At 41.1% G+C, this 20,186-nt stretch overlaps 1 protein-coding gene across 2 annotated transcripts in view; it reads right to left on the minus strand.

Moving 5' to 3' along the window:
• The window catches only part of Ncapd3 (non-SMC condensin II complex subunit D3), a 75,212-nt gene that overhangs the window by 44,532 nt on the left and 10,494 nt on the right, over positions 1-20,186 (minus strand). For both annotated transcript variants that reach the window (XM_087905748.1, XM_048458806.3), the window contains 14 exons: positions 17,617-17,779; positions 16,623-16,807; positions 16,091-16,261; positions 15,921-15,982; positions 15,517-15,604; positions 14,700-14,833; positions 12,035-12,107; positions 10,871-10,996; positions 10,486-10,738; positions 9,966-10,022; positions 9,686-9,742; positions 3,751-3,824; positions 2,779-2,913; positions 32-252 (listed from right to left, as the gene is read on the minus strand). In XM_087905748.1, the coding sequence (XP_087761874.1) occupies positions 32-252; positions 2,779-2,913; positions 3,751-3,824; positions 9,686-9,742; positions 9,966-10,022; positions 10,486-10,738; positions 10,871-10,996; positions 12,035-12,107; positions 14,700-14,833; positions 15,517-15,604; positions 15,921-15,982; positions 16,091-16,261; positions 16,623-16,807; positions 17,617-17,779 (1,799 nt within the window). The remainder of the gene's footprint in view (positions 1-31; positions 253-2,778; positions 2,914-3,750; positions 3,825-9,685; positions 9,743-9,965; positions 10,023-10,485; positions 10,739-10,870; positions 10,997-12,034; positions 12,108-14,699; positions 14,834-15,516; positions 15,605-15,920; positions 15,983-16,090; positions 16,262-16,622; positions 16,808-17,616; positions 17,780-20,186) is intronic.

A 20,186-nucleotide genomic window follows, 5' to 3' on the forward strand; every position in this document is an offset into this window, starting at 1 on the left:
ATGAGAAACTGAAGTGATACAGTTAGCGTACCTGAGGCCCTGGCTTTCTGTAGTAAGGAGAGCAAGCAGTGCCCAAGCAAGCACTTGGCTTCTGTCCTCACTGTGGAATTTCTTGTGATGCTTAAGATTCTGCAGCAGGAGCTGGTCCAGGCATTCCAAGGCCTTCTCTTGCACTGTGCTTTCACAGTCCATCACTACGGGGATGACTCCCATCAGCCAGGCTTTCTGGACTGGGACACATGTAGGCTGGGCCTAAGGGTGAAAGCATTAACACAGGTCTAGGTACAAGCCAATAAAGCTGCAAACAACATTTCAGCAGACACACTAAATATAATCACATCTACAGGGGTAGGGCTACAGTTTAATGTTAGAGGACATTCTTTGTGTGCTCAAAGCCCTGGGTATATATAATATTTGACACTATACCCAAGCAAACAAATAAGTAATTGTACTTAACTGCAAATAAAACATAAAGGAAAAAAAAAAATCAACATTCAGATATCCCGAAAATCTGTAACCTCCCCCTTATGATAAATCAATGCATATTAAATTTAAACTAATAAATTAAAGCCATTATTTTATTATTAGTGATCAATATTATTTTGGTTATTCAGGAACAACAAATATTTACTCCAAGGACAATGTGCTGGCAGAAAAAGCCAAGATATGTACTGCTGGGGAGGGAGAGCTGGCTCAGCAGTTAACCGCACTTGCTGCTCTTCTAGAGGACCCGAGCTGGATTCCCAGCAGCAGGCCAGGCGACTCACAACTGTCAGTGCCTGCTCAGTTCTCCATGGGCACTACATGCCCATACTCACATGGATGCACGCACACACACTTAAGCAGTAAAAACAAATCCTAAAAGTATGTGTTCTTTAATGCCTTCTCTGATAAAAAATAATAATCCTTTAAAAATTCTTCAATAGTCAATTGAGAGAAATAAATTATATATCAGATTAATGAATATGCTCTTCTGGTAATATCTACACATCTTTTTTCCCCCGACACAGGGTTTCTCTGTGTAGCCCTGGCTGTTCTGGAACTTGCTCTGTAGACCAGGCTGGTCTTGAACTCAGATTAGCATGCCTAACTATGCCTCCAGAGTGCTGGGATTAAAGGCGTGTGTGCATCACCACCGCCTGGTTACAAATCTTGACAAAAAATTAATCTAGGCCTGAATTTAATCAACCAATTTGACTTTGAAGTTTCTGTTTCTGGGGCTCAGGGGATGGTATAGGTGATTAGAGCAAGCAACGTCCCTCAGGCTCAGGCATTTGAACACTTCGTCTCCAGTTGCTGGCGCTGCCTGGAGAGGTTACAGTGGGGAGGGTACGGTCTTGCTGGAGAACAGATGTCACTGGCCAGGGCAGGCTTTCAGACTTGAGGGTTTAGTCTTGCCCCACTGATGCGGGATGCCCCTCTGTATGCTGTGAATACCTTTTATTACCATTAGTTAATAAAGAAGCTGATTTGGTTAATAGCTAGAGAGAATAGAGCCTGGCAGGAAATCCAAACAGAGATACAGAGAGAAAAGGGGCAGTTGCTGGGGAAGCAAGACGTGAGGTATTAAGCTACAAGCCTTGTGATAAAATATAAAATAATAGAAATGGATTAATTTAAGTTGTAAGAGCTAGTTAATAATAAGCCTGAGTTAATAGGTCAAACAGTTTGCAATTAATATTAAGCCTCAGACTGGTTATTTGGGAACTGGCACATGGGAGAGAAACCTCCAGTTACACCCCACTTCCAGTTTGTTCTTCATTAAGACGTCTCTCTCAGCTTCCTGACCGGCACAATTCCTGCTACTTGTTGCTGTGCCTCCCTGCCATAGTGGATTCTTGCCCTCTGGGACCATAAGCAAAAAGAAGCTCTCTCTTTCTTAAGTTGCTTTAGCTATGGAGTTTTATCACAGCAACAAAAAGGAATAGAGATGGATCTATTCCAGATAGATCTGGCTGGGCTTCCAGAGGACTGGTGTTCAATTCCCAGCATTCATCTGGTCTCACAATGTACAGTGGGCCTCTGACCCCTGTGGGCACCTGCACACACATTTACATATGCTGACATGAGATCACATACACATAAATAAAAATTAGAAACAATTTTAAAAATTTTAGTTTCTTTTTCTAGTGGAGATTTAAGGTAAAATCTGGAAGTGACACAACACTGTTTAGCACGAGTTCCTAGTTCAACTGAAAAAGGAAGTCATCTGCCAGAGACACTTGGTATTTCCCGCTGGCTGGTATTTAGTCCTCAGGTGAATTTCTAAATTGTTTAATTAACATTTAGCAACAGGTAATTATTATGTAGAGTTACTTCTGCCCACTTTTGTTTTTGGGGACTAAACTCAGGCACTTTATATTTACAAAGTACATGCTCTAGCCCTAAGGCTCCAACTCCAAATCTCTCTCTCTCTCTCTCTCTCTCTCATCATCATCATCATCTCTATCTGTCTGTCTGTCTGTCTATCTATCATTCTCTCCATCCATCCATCCATCCATCCATCCATCCATCCATCCATCCATCCATCCATCCATCCATCCATCCAATCTATCTATCTATCTATCTATCTATCTATCTATCTATCTATCTATCTATCTATCTATCTATCTATTTATCAATCATCAGGATATACTTTAGATAAAGATGCTCTCAACTTCACAACATCCTCCTGCCTTCTTTATGAATGTTAATTGTAAGTGTGAACCATTAAAGCCAGCTCACAGCTGCTTTTGATGCAAAGCACTAAGCATTTACACTCAGCATGACACTTCTCACCATAACAAGTTCTGTAAGGGACTGTAAGGCCTGTTTCCGCACAGATAAGGCGGGGTCTCGACAATGCTCTTGCAGGATGAACAGGTCCTCCTCCATGAGCGAGATGTCACAGTGTTTCAGAATATTCACTAACACCTGGAAGGCACAGCAAGAGTGGTCACTACAGGACACACAGAGAAAAAGTAAACATAGGCAAAGAATACTTCAAGTTTGTACTTGTTAACATTTTAGAGATTATGGCTCAACCCAACTTCCCCATAGCAGTCTACCTTTTGAAAGGACTCTCTTGGGTAGTGGTGGCACACGCGTTTAATAGCAGCACTTGGGAGGCAGAAGCGGGTGGATTTCTGATTTTGAGGCTAGCCTAATCTACAGAGCAAGTTCCAGTACAGCCAGGGTTACACAGAGAAACCCTATCCTGAAAAAAAACAAAACAACCCAAAAACCCAAAACCAACCAAATAAAAAAAATGAAAACCAAAATCAACAAAAAACAAAACAAAAACAAAAAAAAAGGAAGGAAGAAAGTAAGGACTCTCTCTAGAGAAAACTGAACATTACAATTTTACAACCAATTTCACAAACTTGTTGAGATTCATCTATGGTCTCTTAGTTCAAACAAATACACATAAAAAGTTTTTTTTTTTATATTGTTGTGTAGTCCTGCTCTGAGCTGGAACTCACTATTTAAATCAGGCTGGGCTCAAAAAAACTTGCTTCAATTCAGATACCTGCCTCTGCCTCTTGAGAGCTGGCATTATAGGTAAGAACCACCACACTCCACAACAGTTGTATGTCTTCAAAAGCCACTGAGTAAATTTGAAAGCTTAAAAATCAGCAAATTCTTGTAGTTCTTCTATAGTTTATAAATGGCAGAACCAAGGTAAAGTATGAAAAGCGAGTTAAGCAATAAACAACGAGTGTGGTATTGCGAGTTTTCAGGTGTAAAGCGTGTTTAAGGAGGAAGGCCCACCTGGAGCGCAGACTTCCTGACGTTGATCTTTTCGTCCCTGGTCCTTTTTCTCAGCATTGCCATGAAGCATCTCTCTGTTGGCAACACCAAAGAATACGGTCTTGAGAAAGACCAGGCACGCCTAAGTGTCACAACACAAGTACACAGGATTGGCTAGAGCCTCGCTAGTTATTGTAAGTTTTAAGAAAGGAGACTATCAAAAAGTCTTGAAAAAGAAAATCTGAACAATCAGGCATTCACTATAAAAAGCATTAACTTTAGAATATCTAGAAATTTGATATTAAATCCTGGCTTCTACCACTAAATGAATTTTTAAAAATTTATTTTAATTCTTAGTTATGTAATAATACATAAATATTGTGTGTGTGTGTGTGCTTGTGGAGGTCAGAGGATGGCATCACATCCCTGGGACCAAGTCAAAAGCAGCTGTAGGTTGTCCGAGGGGTGCGGGAACTGAACTGGGGATGACCCCCTGGAGAGCAGCAGCGTCTGAATTCTGAGCCATGGCTCTGCAGACCTCTACAGCTTTGAATGAGTTGTTTATTACTTCTGTTTTGCTTGGCTGCAAATAAGACTTATCAAAACCCAGAGATGTTGTAAATATCAGATGAGGTAATATGTGTCAACATTCAATTTTCTACTAGAAAGGCTCTGGAATTACCAAGCACCTAAATGAGTTTAGATTATGTCTTTGGTATAAATTAGAAACCTAAACAGAACGTTTTAAGAACACTCAATAATTCACTAAAGAGGTGAGAGGAGCTGGGAAGAGGCCTCTGTGGGCAGAGACTTGCCATGCAAACCTGACAACCTTGTTCGAGTCCCTAAAGCCCATGTAAAGAAAGGAGTAAAATATCTCTCCCAACTTGACCTTTGACCACCACATGTGCACCATGGCATGGCCTATCTACTCCATTACACACAGATACAAAATTACAACAAAGTTTTTAAATAAATGAAATAAAAGACATGCACTATATATAACATGTTCAAAAAGCAGCTATTCTTTCTACAATGTAAGAGGCACTGTTTCACCTTTGTGTACACTCTGACGCTTGGCCTAGTAAAAGCCTGCTGGACTGCCACGTGTTATAACCACACATTATGGGAGCTTTGGGAAACGTCAATTTACTCTCATGAGAAGATCAAGGTATGGGGAGTAAATGATACCTTGATAATAATATGAACATGGTTTTCATATCAAAGGCCTATGGAAGGGGCTTAGCAACTCCTCAGAGGTCCCCAGGTCAAAGACGGAAACTGCCGAGAGATATAAGGCGGCATCAAGAACAGGACATGAGAACAGAGAAAATTCAATGAAGTAAGTAACATATTGAAAGTACCCACAAAATTAACAAGCTTAGCAAGTTTTAGCTAGACTCACCAAGACAATAGTATTCAAATTGTTAAAAGCAGATATTCAACATCATGACATTACTATCAGTTTTACGAAGAACAAAGGAGCACAGAGGGAAACAGGAGCAATTTTATGCTAACGAATTGCTGACATGAACAGTTGTTGAGAAGACTGACGTTCACAGATGAGTTAACAAAAGAAAGAAAACGACGACATCTCTAAACAAACTCAATGTCATAAAAGAATCTCACACCATGGGGGCTGGAGAGATGGCTCACAGGTTAAGAGCACTGACTGCTCTTCCAGAGGTCCTGAGTTCAATTTCCAGCAACCCCATGATGGCTCACAGCCATCTGTAATGAGATCTGGTGCCCTCTTCTGGCATGCAAGCATACATGGAAGGAATGTTGTATACAAAATAAATAAGTAAATCTTAAAAAAAAAAAAAGAATCTCACACCATGTATACAAAGGCCAAAGACCTTATGGTGTTAGTAGTAATTCTACCAAATGACACAAAAATGAGTGCGAATCCTTCACCAACTTGATCAAAAGGTAGAAGAGCAAAATATACTTCCTCCATAGTACCACACTATTATCACTGATAGCAAAAGCAGACACCTCAACAGAACAGTACTCTTAAGACTATATCCCAACATTCTCAGCGAAACACTAGCAAGTTGAACTAAACAAGATTTAAAAAGGATTGTATTATGTCTGCTGTTTATCTCAGGAATTCAATATTGATTCTAATGTGAAATATCAATGAGTGAAAATACTATAGCTTCAGAGAAAAGAGGAAAACTACACAATCACCTTAATATATAAAGAAAACATTTGCAGTATTGAGGATAAAAACATTTAGCAAATTTGCATCAGAAGGAAACTTCCTCCCAAAGCCACTGGCAAGCCTGCTAAAGCCCACAGCTGATCTCATACTCAATAGTGAATACCAAAGCTCTGCCCAGTTCAAGACAAATGACCAAACAAGTCAAGACTTTCCATCTGTAGTCAACATTGTATTACAGAGTCAAACTATAGCAATTAGGTGAGAAAAATAAATAACAAGCATCTGGGTAGAAAGGAACAAGTAAATTATCTCTATTTGTAGGAGATTTAGCCTTCTATACAGAAAATTCCAAGAATCCCACAAAATAAAGCAAAACAAACAAAATTATTGGAATGAGTTTAGGCAATGTCTTAGTCACTATCTTAGGGTTTCTACTGCTGTGATGAGACACCATGACCACAGCAACTCTTAGAAAGGAAAACATTTAATCAGGTGGGACACGCTGGCATTCAGGCATGCATGGTGCTGGAGAGGAGCTGAGAGTTCTACATCTTGATGCTGCAGGCAATAAAGTGGTCTACAACACTGAGCATGGCTTGAGCATAAATGAGACCTCAAAGCCCATCCCCACCATGGCACACTTCCTCTAACAAGGCTATACCTACTCCAACAAAGCCACACCTCCTACTACTGCCATTCCCTGTGAGCATATGGGGGCCAATTACATTCACACCACCACAGTCACTATTCCACAGCTGTTAAGAGACACCATGACCGAAGCGACGCTTATAAGAGAAAGACTAAAGGAGCCATTAGAGGGGAAGTACCCAGTGCACCTGGCTATTTACAACACATCTGCCTTATCTGTAAGACTCCAGTCCTGGGAGATGTACAGCAAAGCAGAACTCTCAGGCTGTGATGTAACTATGGCAACCTCTATAGATATACACCAAGTCCTATCAGACAAGTAACAGGGAAACTACACTACAACTCCAACTTTAATAGGAAAACAACGCAAGGGTAGCCTCAGCTAGTTAGGATTTCTACTGCTGTGATATAACATCATGACAAATAACTTTGGGTGGAAAGAGCTTATTTCAGCTTGCAAGTCTGAGGTCACACTCCATTACTGAGAGTAATCAGAGCAAAAATGCAAGGCAGGAATCTGAAGCTGAGGTCATAGAGCAGTGGGTCTCAACCTGCAGTCTTGACCCCCTCTGGGGGAGGTCACATGTCAGGTATCCTGCATGTCAGATACTTAAGTTATGATTCATAACAGTAGCAAAATTAAGGTTAGGAAGTAGTAATGAAATAATTTTATGGTTGGGGGTTACCAAAACACGAGGAACTGTGTGAACAGTTTCAGCATCAGGAGGGTTTAGAACCACCACCATAGAGGAATTCTGTTTGCTAGCTTGTCCTCATGGCTTGCTCAGGACCACAGACCGGGGTGGCACAGGCCACAGCGAGCAGGTCCCTCCCACACCAAAAATCAATCAAGAAAATGCCTTACAAATTTACCCACAGGCTAGTCTGGTGGGGGTATTTTCTCAGTTGAGGGTTCCCTCTTCCCAAATGATGCTAACTTGGGTCAAGCTGACATAAAACTAGCCAGTCCTATTGTGCTCTTTAAAGAGGTTATCACAGAAAAGTGGAAGGCATGTCCATCTCCAAAATGTGTAAATCTCAACACAGAAATACAAGTAATATTAAAAACAAAGCACATGACATTTCTAAAAGGTCATAATTCTTTAGAAACTGACTCCAAAGACACTGAAGAAGATGAGATGGTCGGTAAAGAATTCAAAAGAGTGATTTTTAAAAGAATTAAGAAATATAAAAAAAACCCAACTGAACAGTTTATTTTATAAACATTATTATTATCAACAAAATTATTATTATTAATAACAAAACCACAGAAGGTCATAGGAACCATGCTGGTGGGAGAGCTTACTCTGTCCCTTGCCTGAGGGGGTAGGAAGGGGGCAGTGCCAATGGCCCAGACTGAGCAGCTCAAGTACCACCTAGAGTCACATGCTGAGCCTTGGGTTGACCCACGTTAACATCTGCCCATCTATGACCTGCTGGAGCGTTTGAAGGGAATGGTTCTGCCGAATGATAACCACAGGATCTCTATGACTCAGGGCAGCAGCAGAGTATCCGAGAGGAGTTTCAGTGAGGGTCCAGGGATGATGGTGTGCCAGAGGCCTTGAATCAGATCAATGACTCAATGCAATGAACATTCTGTGGATGAGGCTGAATGGACAAAAGAATGTATTGTATGACACACTATAGCACCCAATGCCACTAGCATGAATGAAGAGGTGTTGATAAGATGCGGGAGCAAGGTGGTTTTTTGGTTGTTGTTTTTATTGATTTTTTGGGGGGGGCATTTTGAGGGAATGCTGCAGGGGTGCGGGGCTGATATGTAGGGACTGGGAGACGAGTGGGATTGGGGTACAGAAATTCCCGAAGAATCAATAAAGAGTTATTGAAAAAAAAAAAAAGGAATATTCCTTGTCTGCAACTACATACCAAAAAAGGGAAAAAGGTAAAAAAAATATAAAAGGATAAAAAAAATGATATTCCAAACAAATGAAACCTGGAAGCAAGCAGATGTAGCAATATTGATATCATATAGGGCAGACTTTGAGTCATCATTAGTCAGAAGAGATTATATATATATATATATATAAAAATATATATATATATATATATATCTCAAAGCCAGGCAGAGGTGGCACATGCCTTTAATGCCAGCACTTGGGAGGCAGAGGCAGGTGGCTCTGGCTCTCTGAGTTTGAGGCCAGTCTGGTCTACAGAGCAAGTTTTAGGACAGCCAGGGCTACACAGAGAAACCTATCTCAAAATAAACAAGTAAGTAAGTAAGTAAACAAATAAATAAAAATATATAAAGAAAAGATATGACCATGAACAATATATACAAAAGCCAATAAATGATGAATAAATAAAAATATATCAAAAGATGCAGCCATAAACAAATATATGCCAAAAGTGTATTCAACTGCATAAAAGCAAACACTTCTGACATAAAGGAACAGATAGACTCCGACAGGGAAATAGGCCGTGACTTTAACACCCCCCCAACTTTACACAAACTGGGTATGGTGGTGTACTCCTGTGACCCCAGCACTCAGAAGGTGGAAGATTCAGGAGCATGTCATCCTTGGCTATGAGACTCTGTTTCAAAAATGTAAACAAACAAAACAACCAATTCTGGCAGGGATGCAGGTGAAATGCAATCCTAATACACTATCAGGGGAAATGACTTTATTGTCTAAGTATAGCGGTACATGCCTTTAATCCAGCACTCGGGAAGAAAGGCAGGCAAGGCTAAGGGATACAAAGTGAGACCCTGTCTCAAATATATACATAGTAATAAGCAGTTCTTAATAAAATAAAAACAGAATTGTCATATGACTCAGCCATACCACAAGTATGCAGGTTTTTCACCGAAAGAAATCTAGCTCAGTATACAACAGATATACCTCACGCTTATTGTGGCATTTTTCACAACACTGGAGTCACAGACTGACCTCAGTGCCTATGAAGCTGGAGACTGATACACACACAGGTAGAGTTCTATTCAACACAGAAGAACACAATGATGTCACCTGCTGAGAACGCATGAAGCCAGAGATTATGTCAAGCGAAATTAGCCGACTTGGAAGTGCAAAATCACAGATGTTGTCTCTCACATGTGAGAGCGAACGGGGCATATTCGGGAAGAGGCAACAAGAGGGAGTGGGAAAGAACAAGCGTGGGTACCTCCAGATTGGGCTCTTTCACCATTGCTGCCAGTATTGCTCTGCATCGAGGGCCAACCTATTAAAAGAAAAAAGAAAAAGAATATGGTAAAAGTCTGTTATATTTTCTACAGCATAAGCACGGCAGGCAGGCTACTCAGGTGATGAGATGGCTGGAACAAACCTCGTTTTCGAGGAAGCCAAGACCAGCACTAGGGTCAGGTGAGCAGGAAGCAGGGGCCATTCTAGCAGCACGGTTTTGTAAAGAGCCAATTCAGTGTTTGAAAACTACTGATGATTACCTGCTGATTGTCTCCATAAAGAGCCAGAGTGACTCTGTATCCCTGAGACTAGACGACCTGAAAGGAAGCAGACAGACAAGAGAGTATAAATCCCACAGAGACAGACACAGAGCCCGAGTCAGAGCCAGAGCAGACGCGCTCCGAACAGCTGACAGCTTTTTTTGTTTGTTTGTTTCAGAAAGGAGGTTCACATGTATCAGGCTTCCCTTCTTAAAAAGGGATTTCAAGTTGGAGATATGTTCATGTTTTAGAACACATGTTTAGCTGTGTGAGGTCCTAGGATTGATCCTACACACAATAATTGAACAACAAGTGATAAAGTGGTTTATGAGGATTAGTTAAAATTAAATACACATGCACATACGCACATACAGTACAGCCTTAACAAAGAATGATCCACTTGCAGTTCATTTTTGGATTTATTTTTTCTTTCTTGGTCATTAATAGTGGGTCTTTACCCATGGCATCATATATACTAGGCAAGTAACACTGAGTTATGGCTCTAGCCTCCCCTACTCACTGTTAATGAAGATCTCCAATATACTCTCTGATGTGCTGCCAGAGGTCAGCTCCAGACAATGTGCAAAGCTGGACAGCGCCTTGCTGCGGACAGTTGGTGCCTTGTCTAAGCAACGATCAAATATAATTTCTTGCACAAAGAATTTGTGCTTCAGAAACTTCTGATGCTCCAATGACACAGTGTCATCCTCCTCTCTTTCAGGTAGCTCTAAGAGAGCTAAAGCAACATCAAGAGTGAAAACCCGGTGCGGAATCTGCCAAGGCAGAATCAGAGAAATCCATCAGCAGTAGTAAGAACCAAAGCAAAGATCTCGTCGGCATTCAGACCTGGCTGTCATCTGGTGTTCAGAGCCAGGGCCCAAGCTTTTATACAACCCATCTCCTACCTTAGAACTCCGTGAATATTTGTAAAGCCAGGCAATGAATGTAGCATATGACTCAGAGGGAAGTTTATTAAGCAACTGGACCAGGGACTGTGCTGCATAGGTCCGATACTCTGCTTTATCTACCACCTGGAACACAAAAGGAAGCTGACTGACCATTATGTTGTAGCTGTAAATTAGCAAGTGTAATAATCCTTAAACACTGGATAAATGATGATCAAATTTTATGTTTGTACCCCATTGAAAAATAAACTATAAACCCCTGAAGAAAAACGCGATTTCAGAGACTATGAACCTCTACAGTAGTTATGGTTCAAATGAAAAATCATTTGCTTAAACAGTACCATAAATTTATGAAATATCAGCAAAATTTTGAGAATGAAGCTAGTGAGACGGCTCAGTAGTTAAGAGTGCTTACTGCAAAGCACTGCAAAGGATCTGGGTTCGGTTCTCAGCACCCACAGAGGGACTCCTAATTGTCCGTAACTACAGTTCCAGGAGATCCAGCAATCTCTTCTGGACTCCATGAGCACCAGGCAGACATATGTGCACATATATACATGTAGGCAAAACATGCAAACACATAAAAAACTTTTAAGAACGGAACACTATTAATAACTGATATTAGTTTGCCTTTTAGATAGTAAATATTTTACTTTTGTTTGAAAGTTCTTATCCTTTATAGAGCAATACACTGAAATACTGTGAATGAAAGAATATGATGGAATTTGCCTCAGAAGAAAAAAAAAACAGGTTGCATGTATGTTCAGGATATACAAACCAAAGAAAACTGATAAATTATGGGAATGCGCTAAGCCACACCATTCTCCCTGTTCCTGTACATGTCTACTATTTTCCAAAATAAAAATTTGATATTTTAAAAGAACATTTTGTTAGCTGGGTATGGTGGTGCTTGCCTTTCATCTCTGCACTCAAGAGGCTAAGAGCGAGAGGGTGGCAATTCAAGCCCACCTGCAGCATGTAGGAAGACCCTGCCTGAGAACACCCACAAAAAAAAAAAAAAAAAAAAAAAAAAAGAAAAACCCGTACTGTTTAAGAGAGAATCTATTAAAAAGCTACCTTTGGTGAGGTTCAAGAACAAATACACAGGCATTTATCTTTGTATGTGTAATACTTACATACTGTAATTACTAGAGCACACAGTACCTTGGCACAGAGATGCTGCAATAAAGTACCAAGGACTGGGAATACGCTTTCTTGTAGTTCATCCACAAGTGAGCTATTTCAAATAAAAACACACACCAGTTACAATATATCTATGATGACAACCCAACAGTCACTCCTTAAATATCTGTTCAAAAACCTACATTTGAATATTTAAAAACCACAAATATTAAAGCCAACCTATCCTTTGGGGTCTGCAAGATGGCTCACAGGTAAAGGCATTTGGCCCACAAATCTGGCAAGCAGTTTGATTCCCAGAACCCATTTAAACATTTATTACAAAATATTAATTTAAGGTATGTTACATTTGTGTATGCTATGGAACATTTGTTTAGTGATATAAAGATGTGTTGCTTGTGTTTATGCTGTATTTGTTTAACTCTGTGAAGCTGTGAATCTTGGCTTGTATAAAACACCTATGGAGTAATAAAGCGCTGAATGGCCAATAGCAAGGCAGGAGAAAGGATAGACGGAGCTGGCAGGCAGAGAGTAGAAATAGAAGGAGAAATCTGGAAGAGAAGGAAAGAGAAAATAGAGAGAACGCTATAAAAGCCAGCCACCCAGGCAGCTATGAGGTAAGAGTGAAAGTAAGCTTCACAGAAGTAAAAAAGGAAGAAGCCCAGAGGCAAAAGGTAGACATGATAATTTAAGTTAAGAAAAGCTGGCAAGAAACAAGTCAAGCTAAGGCTGGGCATTCATAAGTAACAATAAGTCCCCATGTGTAATGTATCTGCGAGCTGGGTGGCAGGCCTCCTCAGAAATCTAAGAGTAAAAAAAGTAAAACAACTATCAACATTTTGGCGTGTCAATGTGAGGTTAGAATAAATAAAAAAAATCAAACAACAAACATTTAAAAGTTTTAAGGTAGAACTGACTCCACAAAGTTGATTTCTGACTTCCCCATGTGCCTGTGGCATGGACAGGTGTGCATGTCAGCACACACAGACACACACACACACACACACACACACACACACACACACACACAAAACCGTAAAAACAAACTATTTCTTTTTGACTTTTTCAGTAAAATAAAGATACACCGCAACAGATTAGAAAAACATGCTTCCTATGCAGTTCCCTAAAGAGTTATCACTGAGAAGTTCAGTCATTTAGAGGACAAAGTTCAATCTTCATGGGCTCTTCTACTTATAGTAATTTTCACAGTAAGATGTAAAATACGTCACGTAGGATAAATACATCACTAGGACTCAGTGCCGGCTTGTGTCAGTTCAGTGAGGTGCTACTATCAACGCATTCTCTTGATTTACTCTTTGGTTTGTACTATTACATAAACATTCTCTGGCAATATGATAAACTCTACTTATTTACTTTTGTTTTTTTTCTGAGACAAGGGCTCTCTCTATGTAACCCTGGTTATCCTGGAACTCACTGTGTAGACTAGGATGGCCTTGAACTCAGAGATCCGACTGCCTTTGCCTCCCTGGTATGGGGATTAAAGGCATATGCCATAAATTCTTATGGAAAAAACAATATTGCTTCTATGTAATATATCCTAGATATTTGATGTTTTAATTCTTTTCCATAAAGCTAGTCAGTGAGTTGGCTCAGTGGGTAAAGATACCTGCCAATAAAGCTTAATGACCCGAATTCAAACACCAGGACCCACATAGGGGAAGGAGTGAACAAATTCTTCCAAGCTGTCCTCTGATCTCCTTATGTATGCTAAGGCACGCGCGCGCGTGCACACACACACACACACACACACACACACACACACACACACACACAAAAGGAACAAGAAGAAAAGACTATCCTAGCCAGACAGAGGTGGTTCCCACATGCAAACCAGCACTCAAGAGGCTGTGGCAGGAGGATTCTCACCAAGTCCAGGCCAGCTGGTCTACAGAGTGAGTTTTAGTCTAGCTGAGATAACAGTAAAAGCCTGACTCAAACCACGAAACCAAACAAACCAACCCTATCAAGAGACAAGGTAATACCACCCAGTGCCAGCTTCTCCCACCAAACCACAGGAAGCAAGCCCGCAGCACGAGCATGCTGCCCTGCACACATTCACTTTACACTGCATGCCAATACTCAGGGATGGAGGAGTCACAAGTGGAAGACACAGCAAAGGGACCTTCCCAATAAAGCCAGGAGGCGACTTCTAAGAGGAGCTAAGCAATTCATGACAAAAAACATAAGACTATCAATTATTCTAAGAAATTCAAAGCAATTTACTTACTTTCATCCTTCAGCAAGTACTTTCTGTTGTAGAGGATGGAATAGAAAAGTGAGAATAAAGAAAAATGTGCAAGAAACAGAAATGTAAGTAGAGAGAAAAAGTGGAAGAGGAGGCAGACTTTCTGCTTTGGAGAGGAAAATAAGCAGACAATGACAGAAAAGGGGCAGCCATCCTCCCAGCTGACTGTACAATTGATGGAGTCTGGCTCAGGAACCATAGATTCACTATGTCCTTAACAATGCCCTAATACAGAAGTTGTCAGATGGGAACCAGGCACAGGAAACAGACTGGCTACAATGTGCTTAATTTTGACCATCAAAACCACCACTGGGTCTGATGACCCTAGGCCACAAGTGTCAGACAGATGCTTTGGCTAGTGCAGGGCCCAAACTATCAAAGAAGAGTGATAAAAACCAGAAATTCAAGATGCATGCACATTACCTGATAAATTGGACCGCCTGGTTTCTAGAGTTAATGGTTTGTGAAGTTATTCCAAGGGGGCCACAACGGGACCTTTCTCCTACTTCTAACATCAATATTACATTTAGGATTTGACGGAAAATAGAACCAATAACCTAGAAGAGAAAATAATAATTGATTTAAAGTATGACAAAGAATCCAGTGGCATCAAAACTTTGAAAACAAAACCATTTGCTTCATCTTGGAAACTTAGTAATAATTTATGGAGCTACCAAATATATTGGATACCTACTGGGTAATGAAAGCTAGACAGCAAGCAGAAATAGTGACATTTTATTACAGAAACAGTATCAAGTCCTGAAATGATACAGTAAGTCAAAATGGTATCCCAGCTAGCTGCCCCTTACCCACAGAGCATACTGTTAAGACACTTCCCCAGTGATGTCTAAAAATGTGGCCAGTACCAATCTTGTAGCGTTTTCCTACACAGACCTAACTATAGTACAACTAAATTATCAGCCCACATTAAAGGTGGGCAGACATGCAGCTTGCCCGTAACGCTAGCAGTCAGGTGGGCACAAGGGGGCCCCAGGGCAAGCTGCTAGCCACAATACAGATGAATAAGAATGAGATGAACAAAAATTAAAAAGTAAAACAATTATAATACACTATAATAAAAAGACATGTGTTCTCACCCTGAAAATATGACCAGTGGTCACTTCTTTTATCAATACACATTTCAGCTAGCTAAAGACAAATGGATTATCAAACGTCTCTGCATTATGTGATTTGTCTACCTTCAATTCAACTAGGAAATTAGAACACACTTCTCCCTTACCTTGTTTCCTTCTCCATGGATTGGGGAGCACAGCAAATACAATCCATAATAGGCCAGCTCTGATATGTATTTCACTCCAGTAAGGTTCCTAAAGAAAAGGGGAAAGCCTTGGCTAATGGATTTGATTATAATAGGAATATTCAACCACCCATTAAGCCTTCTCTATTCATTCATTTATTTGGATACAGTATCCCTGTGTTGCCCAGGCTGCCCCTGAACTCCTTAACTCAAAGTACTGAAGGGCCTCAACTTCCCAAGCAGCTAGCATATTGGTGTGCAACATAAGCATTTTCATAAGCCAAATCTAAATGAATAAATCCCGCTTATATACTAATTAGAGTGAAGCAGCACTTCAGTTCTGAAAAAAATCACTACACTGCCGTGTTTCAAGATTAAAAACTCACCTGGCTTGTGAAAGAAGAAATTTATGAGGAATTGGCTCAAAATTAGTTAACGCAACAAACACCTGGAAGACAAGTACCAAAGAAAGGTGTGAGTTTCTTCTACTCAGTAAATACAAGCTATTACTACGTTTTTTTGCAGTTAGCCACACGTCTTGGGGATTTTCACTTACCTCTATACAAGTTTGTATACATTGTGGCTTTTCTTTAAGGGAAAACTTGGGAAGAAGCCTCAAAAAATTCTTTAGAAGATTAAATATGGCATTTCGTATTTGACAAAGGTCCTGGGCAGAAAAATAAATTTCCTCTTCCTCCTCCTCTTCCTCGCCTGAAAAGTCATCCTCCTGGACCATGGAAAATATACAAGTGACTGTGACATTGTCTCATGTGCTTGTCCCATGGTTTCCATTAGCCCAGATGAAGTCAGTGCCAGTTGTAGCTGGGCTCAGCAGACAATCTGACTTTGACCTGGTCCTTGTGTTGGTCTAGGTATCAAAGGCCACAGTGATTTGCACTAGACTGCATACTATAGTTCCTTTAACTTTGTGTGTGTGTGTGTGTGTGTGTGTGTGTGTGTGTGTGTGTGTGTGTGCATGTGCCAACAGTCCTGTAGTCCTGGCAATCCTGAAACTCACTATGTAGACAAAGCTAGTCTGTGTACCACCATGCACAGCTTGGAAATGTCACTTTATCCCACCTGCTTACCTGATTATCTTCTTTCCTAGGCGGTTTTCCTCTTTTTCTGCCCCTCCTATGGTTATCCTTAGAACTCCTGGGATGTTCCTTTTTTCTTTTCTGACTCAAATTAGATTCTTGAGGCCAGCTCTTCTTTAGAATCTGAATACACTTGTCAAACATCACAGGGTGGAATACTTGATTGACTACACTGCCTAGTCATCAGGAACAGAGAATGTGCATGTTAGATTATTTTTTGTTTTGTTTTAGATAGGTCCTTGCTAACTTGAAATTCATAAACCTCCTGTTTCATCCTTTGGAGTGCTGAGATTACAGGCATGCAACTCACTCCATCAGTGTAAGCAAGTTAGGTTTAACTGTCTTAAAATATGTATATTAGGTGAGGGAGATGGCTTAACGTAATAACATGTGCTCTGTAAGGATCCCCAGAATCTACATAAAAGCTGCCTGTAATTACCCACACATGCAGACAGGGATCCCTAGGACAAGTTGCTAGCTAGCTGAACTGATCAAAATTGATGAGGAACCATGAGCTCTGGGATCAGAGATATCCTGTCTCAACAGAGTGGGGATCTATCAGGGAAGTCATATGAAGCTAACGGCAGGCTTCATACACAGGTGTACACATTTATCATAAGCCTTCAAATACACACACATGCACACACACATACACACACTATGCATTAACAACAGATGCAAAGTTTAAGAAGCAATAGATGGGCTTTCCATCTGACCCTGAGGCACTGGTGAGGCTTCAGTAAAAATGTGTCATTTTCAACTTCAGTCCCAGAACAAGGTGAAAAGTATATAATAACTGCTTTGCTGTATGGGTTAGGAACTAAGTGAAAAGTCTGTGCATGTTCAATACAGAGCCAATCATCACAGGCTTAAGAACATACACAGTATCAACAATATAACATTTTCTTTTCAAGTATTTTTTCCATTCAATTAGTTGCATATAAACATGGAACCTATAAACATTGAGAGCCAGATGTATACATACCTGGTATTTCTAGTAACAAAAAATAGAGGCCAGCAGCATGCAGGCCATATTCTCGATATTGTGCACTGGCATCTTTTTTATGCGCTTCCTGGACAAAGTGGCAGAATAACGCCACCAGTGTATTAATGGAAATTTTATTCTCAATGAAGAAGGTCCAGATGCTCTGGGAGGAGAGTGCAAATCACAGAAGTCAGTAATTAGATGAACTGGGAAAAGCCTACCGATATTTACAAGGGCCTAGCCTCTCAACAGAGACATGAGGAGTGCAGCTGCACCCAGTGCCTGCTTGCATGCTCAAGTCTTGGGCTGGATCCTTAGCAACGTGCATGCGCGCGCGCACACCCCGCCCCTCCCCCCCACGCTCTAAGTACTAAGTATAAATGTCTGCATTTCCAAAGAGACAGAAACAAAAAACTAAGGTGTTCTGGTCTGACTTTGAAACACCACCACAAGTCTGTGTGTTAAGTGTTTGTTCCCAGCTGCTGGTGCCATACTGTAAGGCTGTGGAAGCTTTAGGGTAGGGATTGGCTGGCAGAAGTAGGTCACTGTGGCAGGCTTTTGAAGATTACAGCCCGGGCACAGTTTGCGACCATCTCTGCTTCACAGTCCATAATGATGAAAGACGTACTCTAGTTTGTTTTCTGTTGCTGTGTAAACATTGCAACCAAAATCAACTTGTGGGGAGGGGAGTTTATTCTGTTTATACTTCCAGGCCATAATCCATCAGTGAGGGAAATCAGGGATGGAACAAGAGTAGAAACTGAGGCAGAAGTCTTGAAGGAATGTTGCTTACTGGCTAGCTCTCTGCCTCTGTTATGCTAGCTTCTTATACAGCTACCCTACATAGTTATGGTATCAGCCAAAGGGAACTGAGCCCTCCTATACAAATTAAAATCATGAAAACACTCCACAGACAAGTCCACAGCTTTGGGCTTGTATATCCATCACATGTATATACGCACAACCTCACAGGCCTTGAGCATCTTCTAAAAAAACAAAGGCTAACAAAATAACAAAATTCCAGAAATCAGACTGTGTTTCTGCCTTCCTTCAAAAGACAGAGCAAAAAGCAGGGCATGTAGCACATGCCTTTGATCTCAGCATTCTCAAGGCAGAGGCAAGTCAATCTCTAAGTATGAGGCCAGCCGGGTCTACACAGTGAGTTCTAGGATAGCCAGACTAAATAGTGAGATCCTGCCTCAAAAGCAAACAACTGACCAACCAACCAGAAACAGTAACGAAAAGATAGGGTAAGAGATAGGTGAAGCTGCAGAGAAGCCACACTACACAGCACAAACTACTTCACAGACAAGCTGGACATGATGGCATGTCTAGAGTCTCAGTACTTGGGAGGCTGAAGCAGAAGACCAAATATGAGGCCAGTCTGGAGTGCACAGCAAGACCCTGCCGGAGAAGAAGAAAAAGGAGGAGAAATCCCTTTCTTTGCTCCTTTCCTGGGCAGTTATATTCTACTCCAAACGCAGTGGGCACCTCCACGGACTGTACTATCTAGTCACCAGAACTCTGCTAGTGGCATCACCTCAGCAGAGGCAATCCCATGGCTGCTATGTACTCTGCAGCCTTCACACCCATCACTGACTACTCCTCCGTGGCCTTACTTAAGAGCTCCCCATTCCTACTACATCCTCCTCTCGCCTTACCTAGTATTAGCTTTGTCTCACGTCTACTCGGACCCTGATCTGGAACATTTTGCTCTTACCTTCTGGCTTTGTGATGTGCACTTCTAACTATCCGTTTCAAGGATCTTCAAACATAATCTCACCATGGTTAATATCCTCTTTGTGGTTGTGTGGTTCTAGGGTTTTACTGGCAGTACCGGGAACTGAACCTAAGGCCTCATGCACACTGGGTGAGTATTGTGCCACAGAGCTAAGGTCCCAGCCCTTCTTTCTTATCTCATACATAACTTGGCAGTTTATTCTATCTAAAAAAATTTTCCTGTTTTGAGCTTTCCTTATCAATTTCCACAACTAAACTACAGACCGCACCATTAGCACTCAGTATATACTACCCCAGCAGTTTCTCAGGGAATCTCATGGTACAGTTTTTCACACTGAGTCTGCCGATGGGCAATGTTCTAAACAGATCTACTCATGCCGTAAGTTAATATATGCATGCTACTTTAATCATGCCTTATTAAGCTTACCACATTCTGTAGATGAAGCCCATTTATGATGGCTAGTTTTATATTATCTTGACATAAGCTAGAGTTACTTGGGAAGAGGGAACTTGAACTGAAAACTTGTCCCCACTAGACTGGCCTGCAGGCAAGCTTATGCAGCATTTTCTTGACTGATGATTGATGTAGGGGGCCCAGTTTGCTGTGGGCCGTGCCAACCCTGGACTGCTAGTCCTGATGCTGTAAGGTAGGCTGAGCAAACCATGGAGCAAGTCAGTAAGCAGCACTCCTCTGTGGCTTCTGCTCCAGGATCCCGCCCTGACTTTCCTTGGTGATAGACTGTTATCCCAAAGTGTAAGACAAAATAAACCCTTCCCCCCCAAATTGCTTTGGGCATGGTGCTTTATCAAACCAAAAGTGATCTAATTAG

The sequence above is a fragment of the Myodes glareolus genome, chromosome 4 (assembly GCF_982192425.1).
Source record: "Myodes glareolus chromosome 4, mMyoGla1.1, whole genome shotgun sequence".
In the NCBI taxonomy this organism is placed as follows: domain Eukaryota; kingdom Metazoa; phylum Chordata; class Mammalia; order Rodentia; family Cricetidae; genus Myodes; species Myodes glareolus.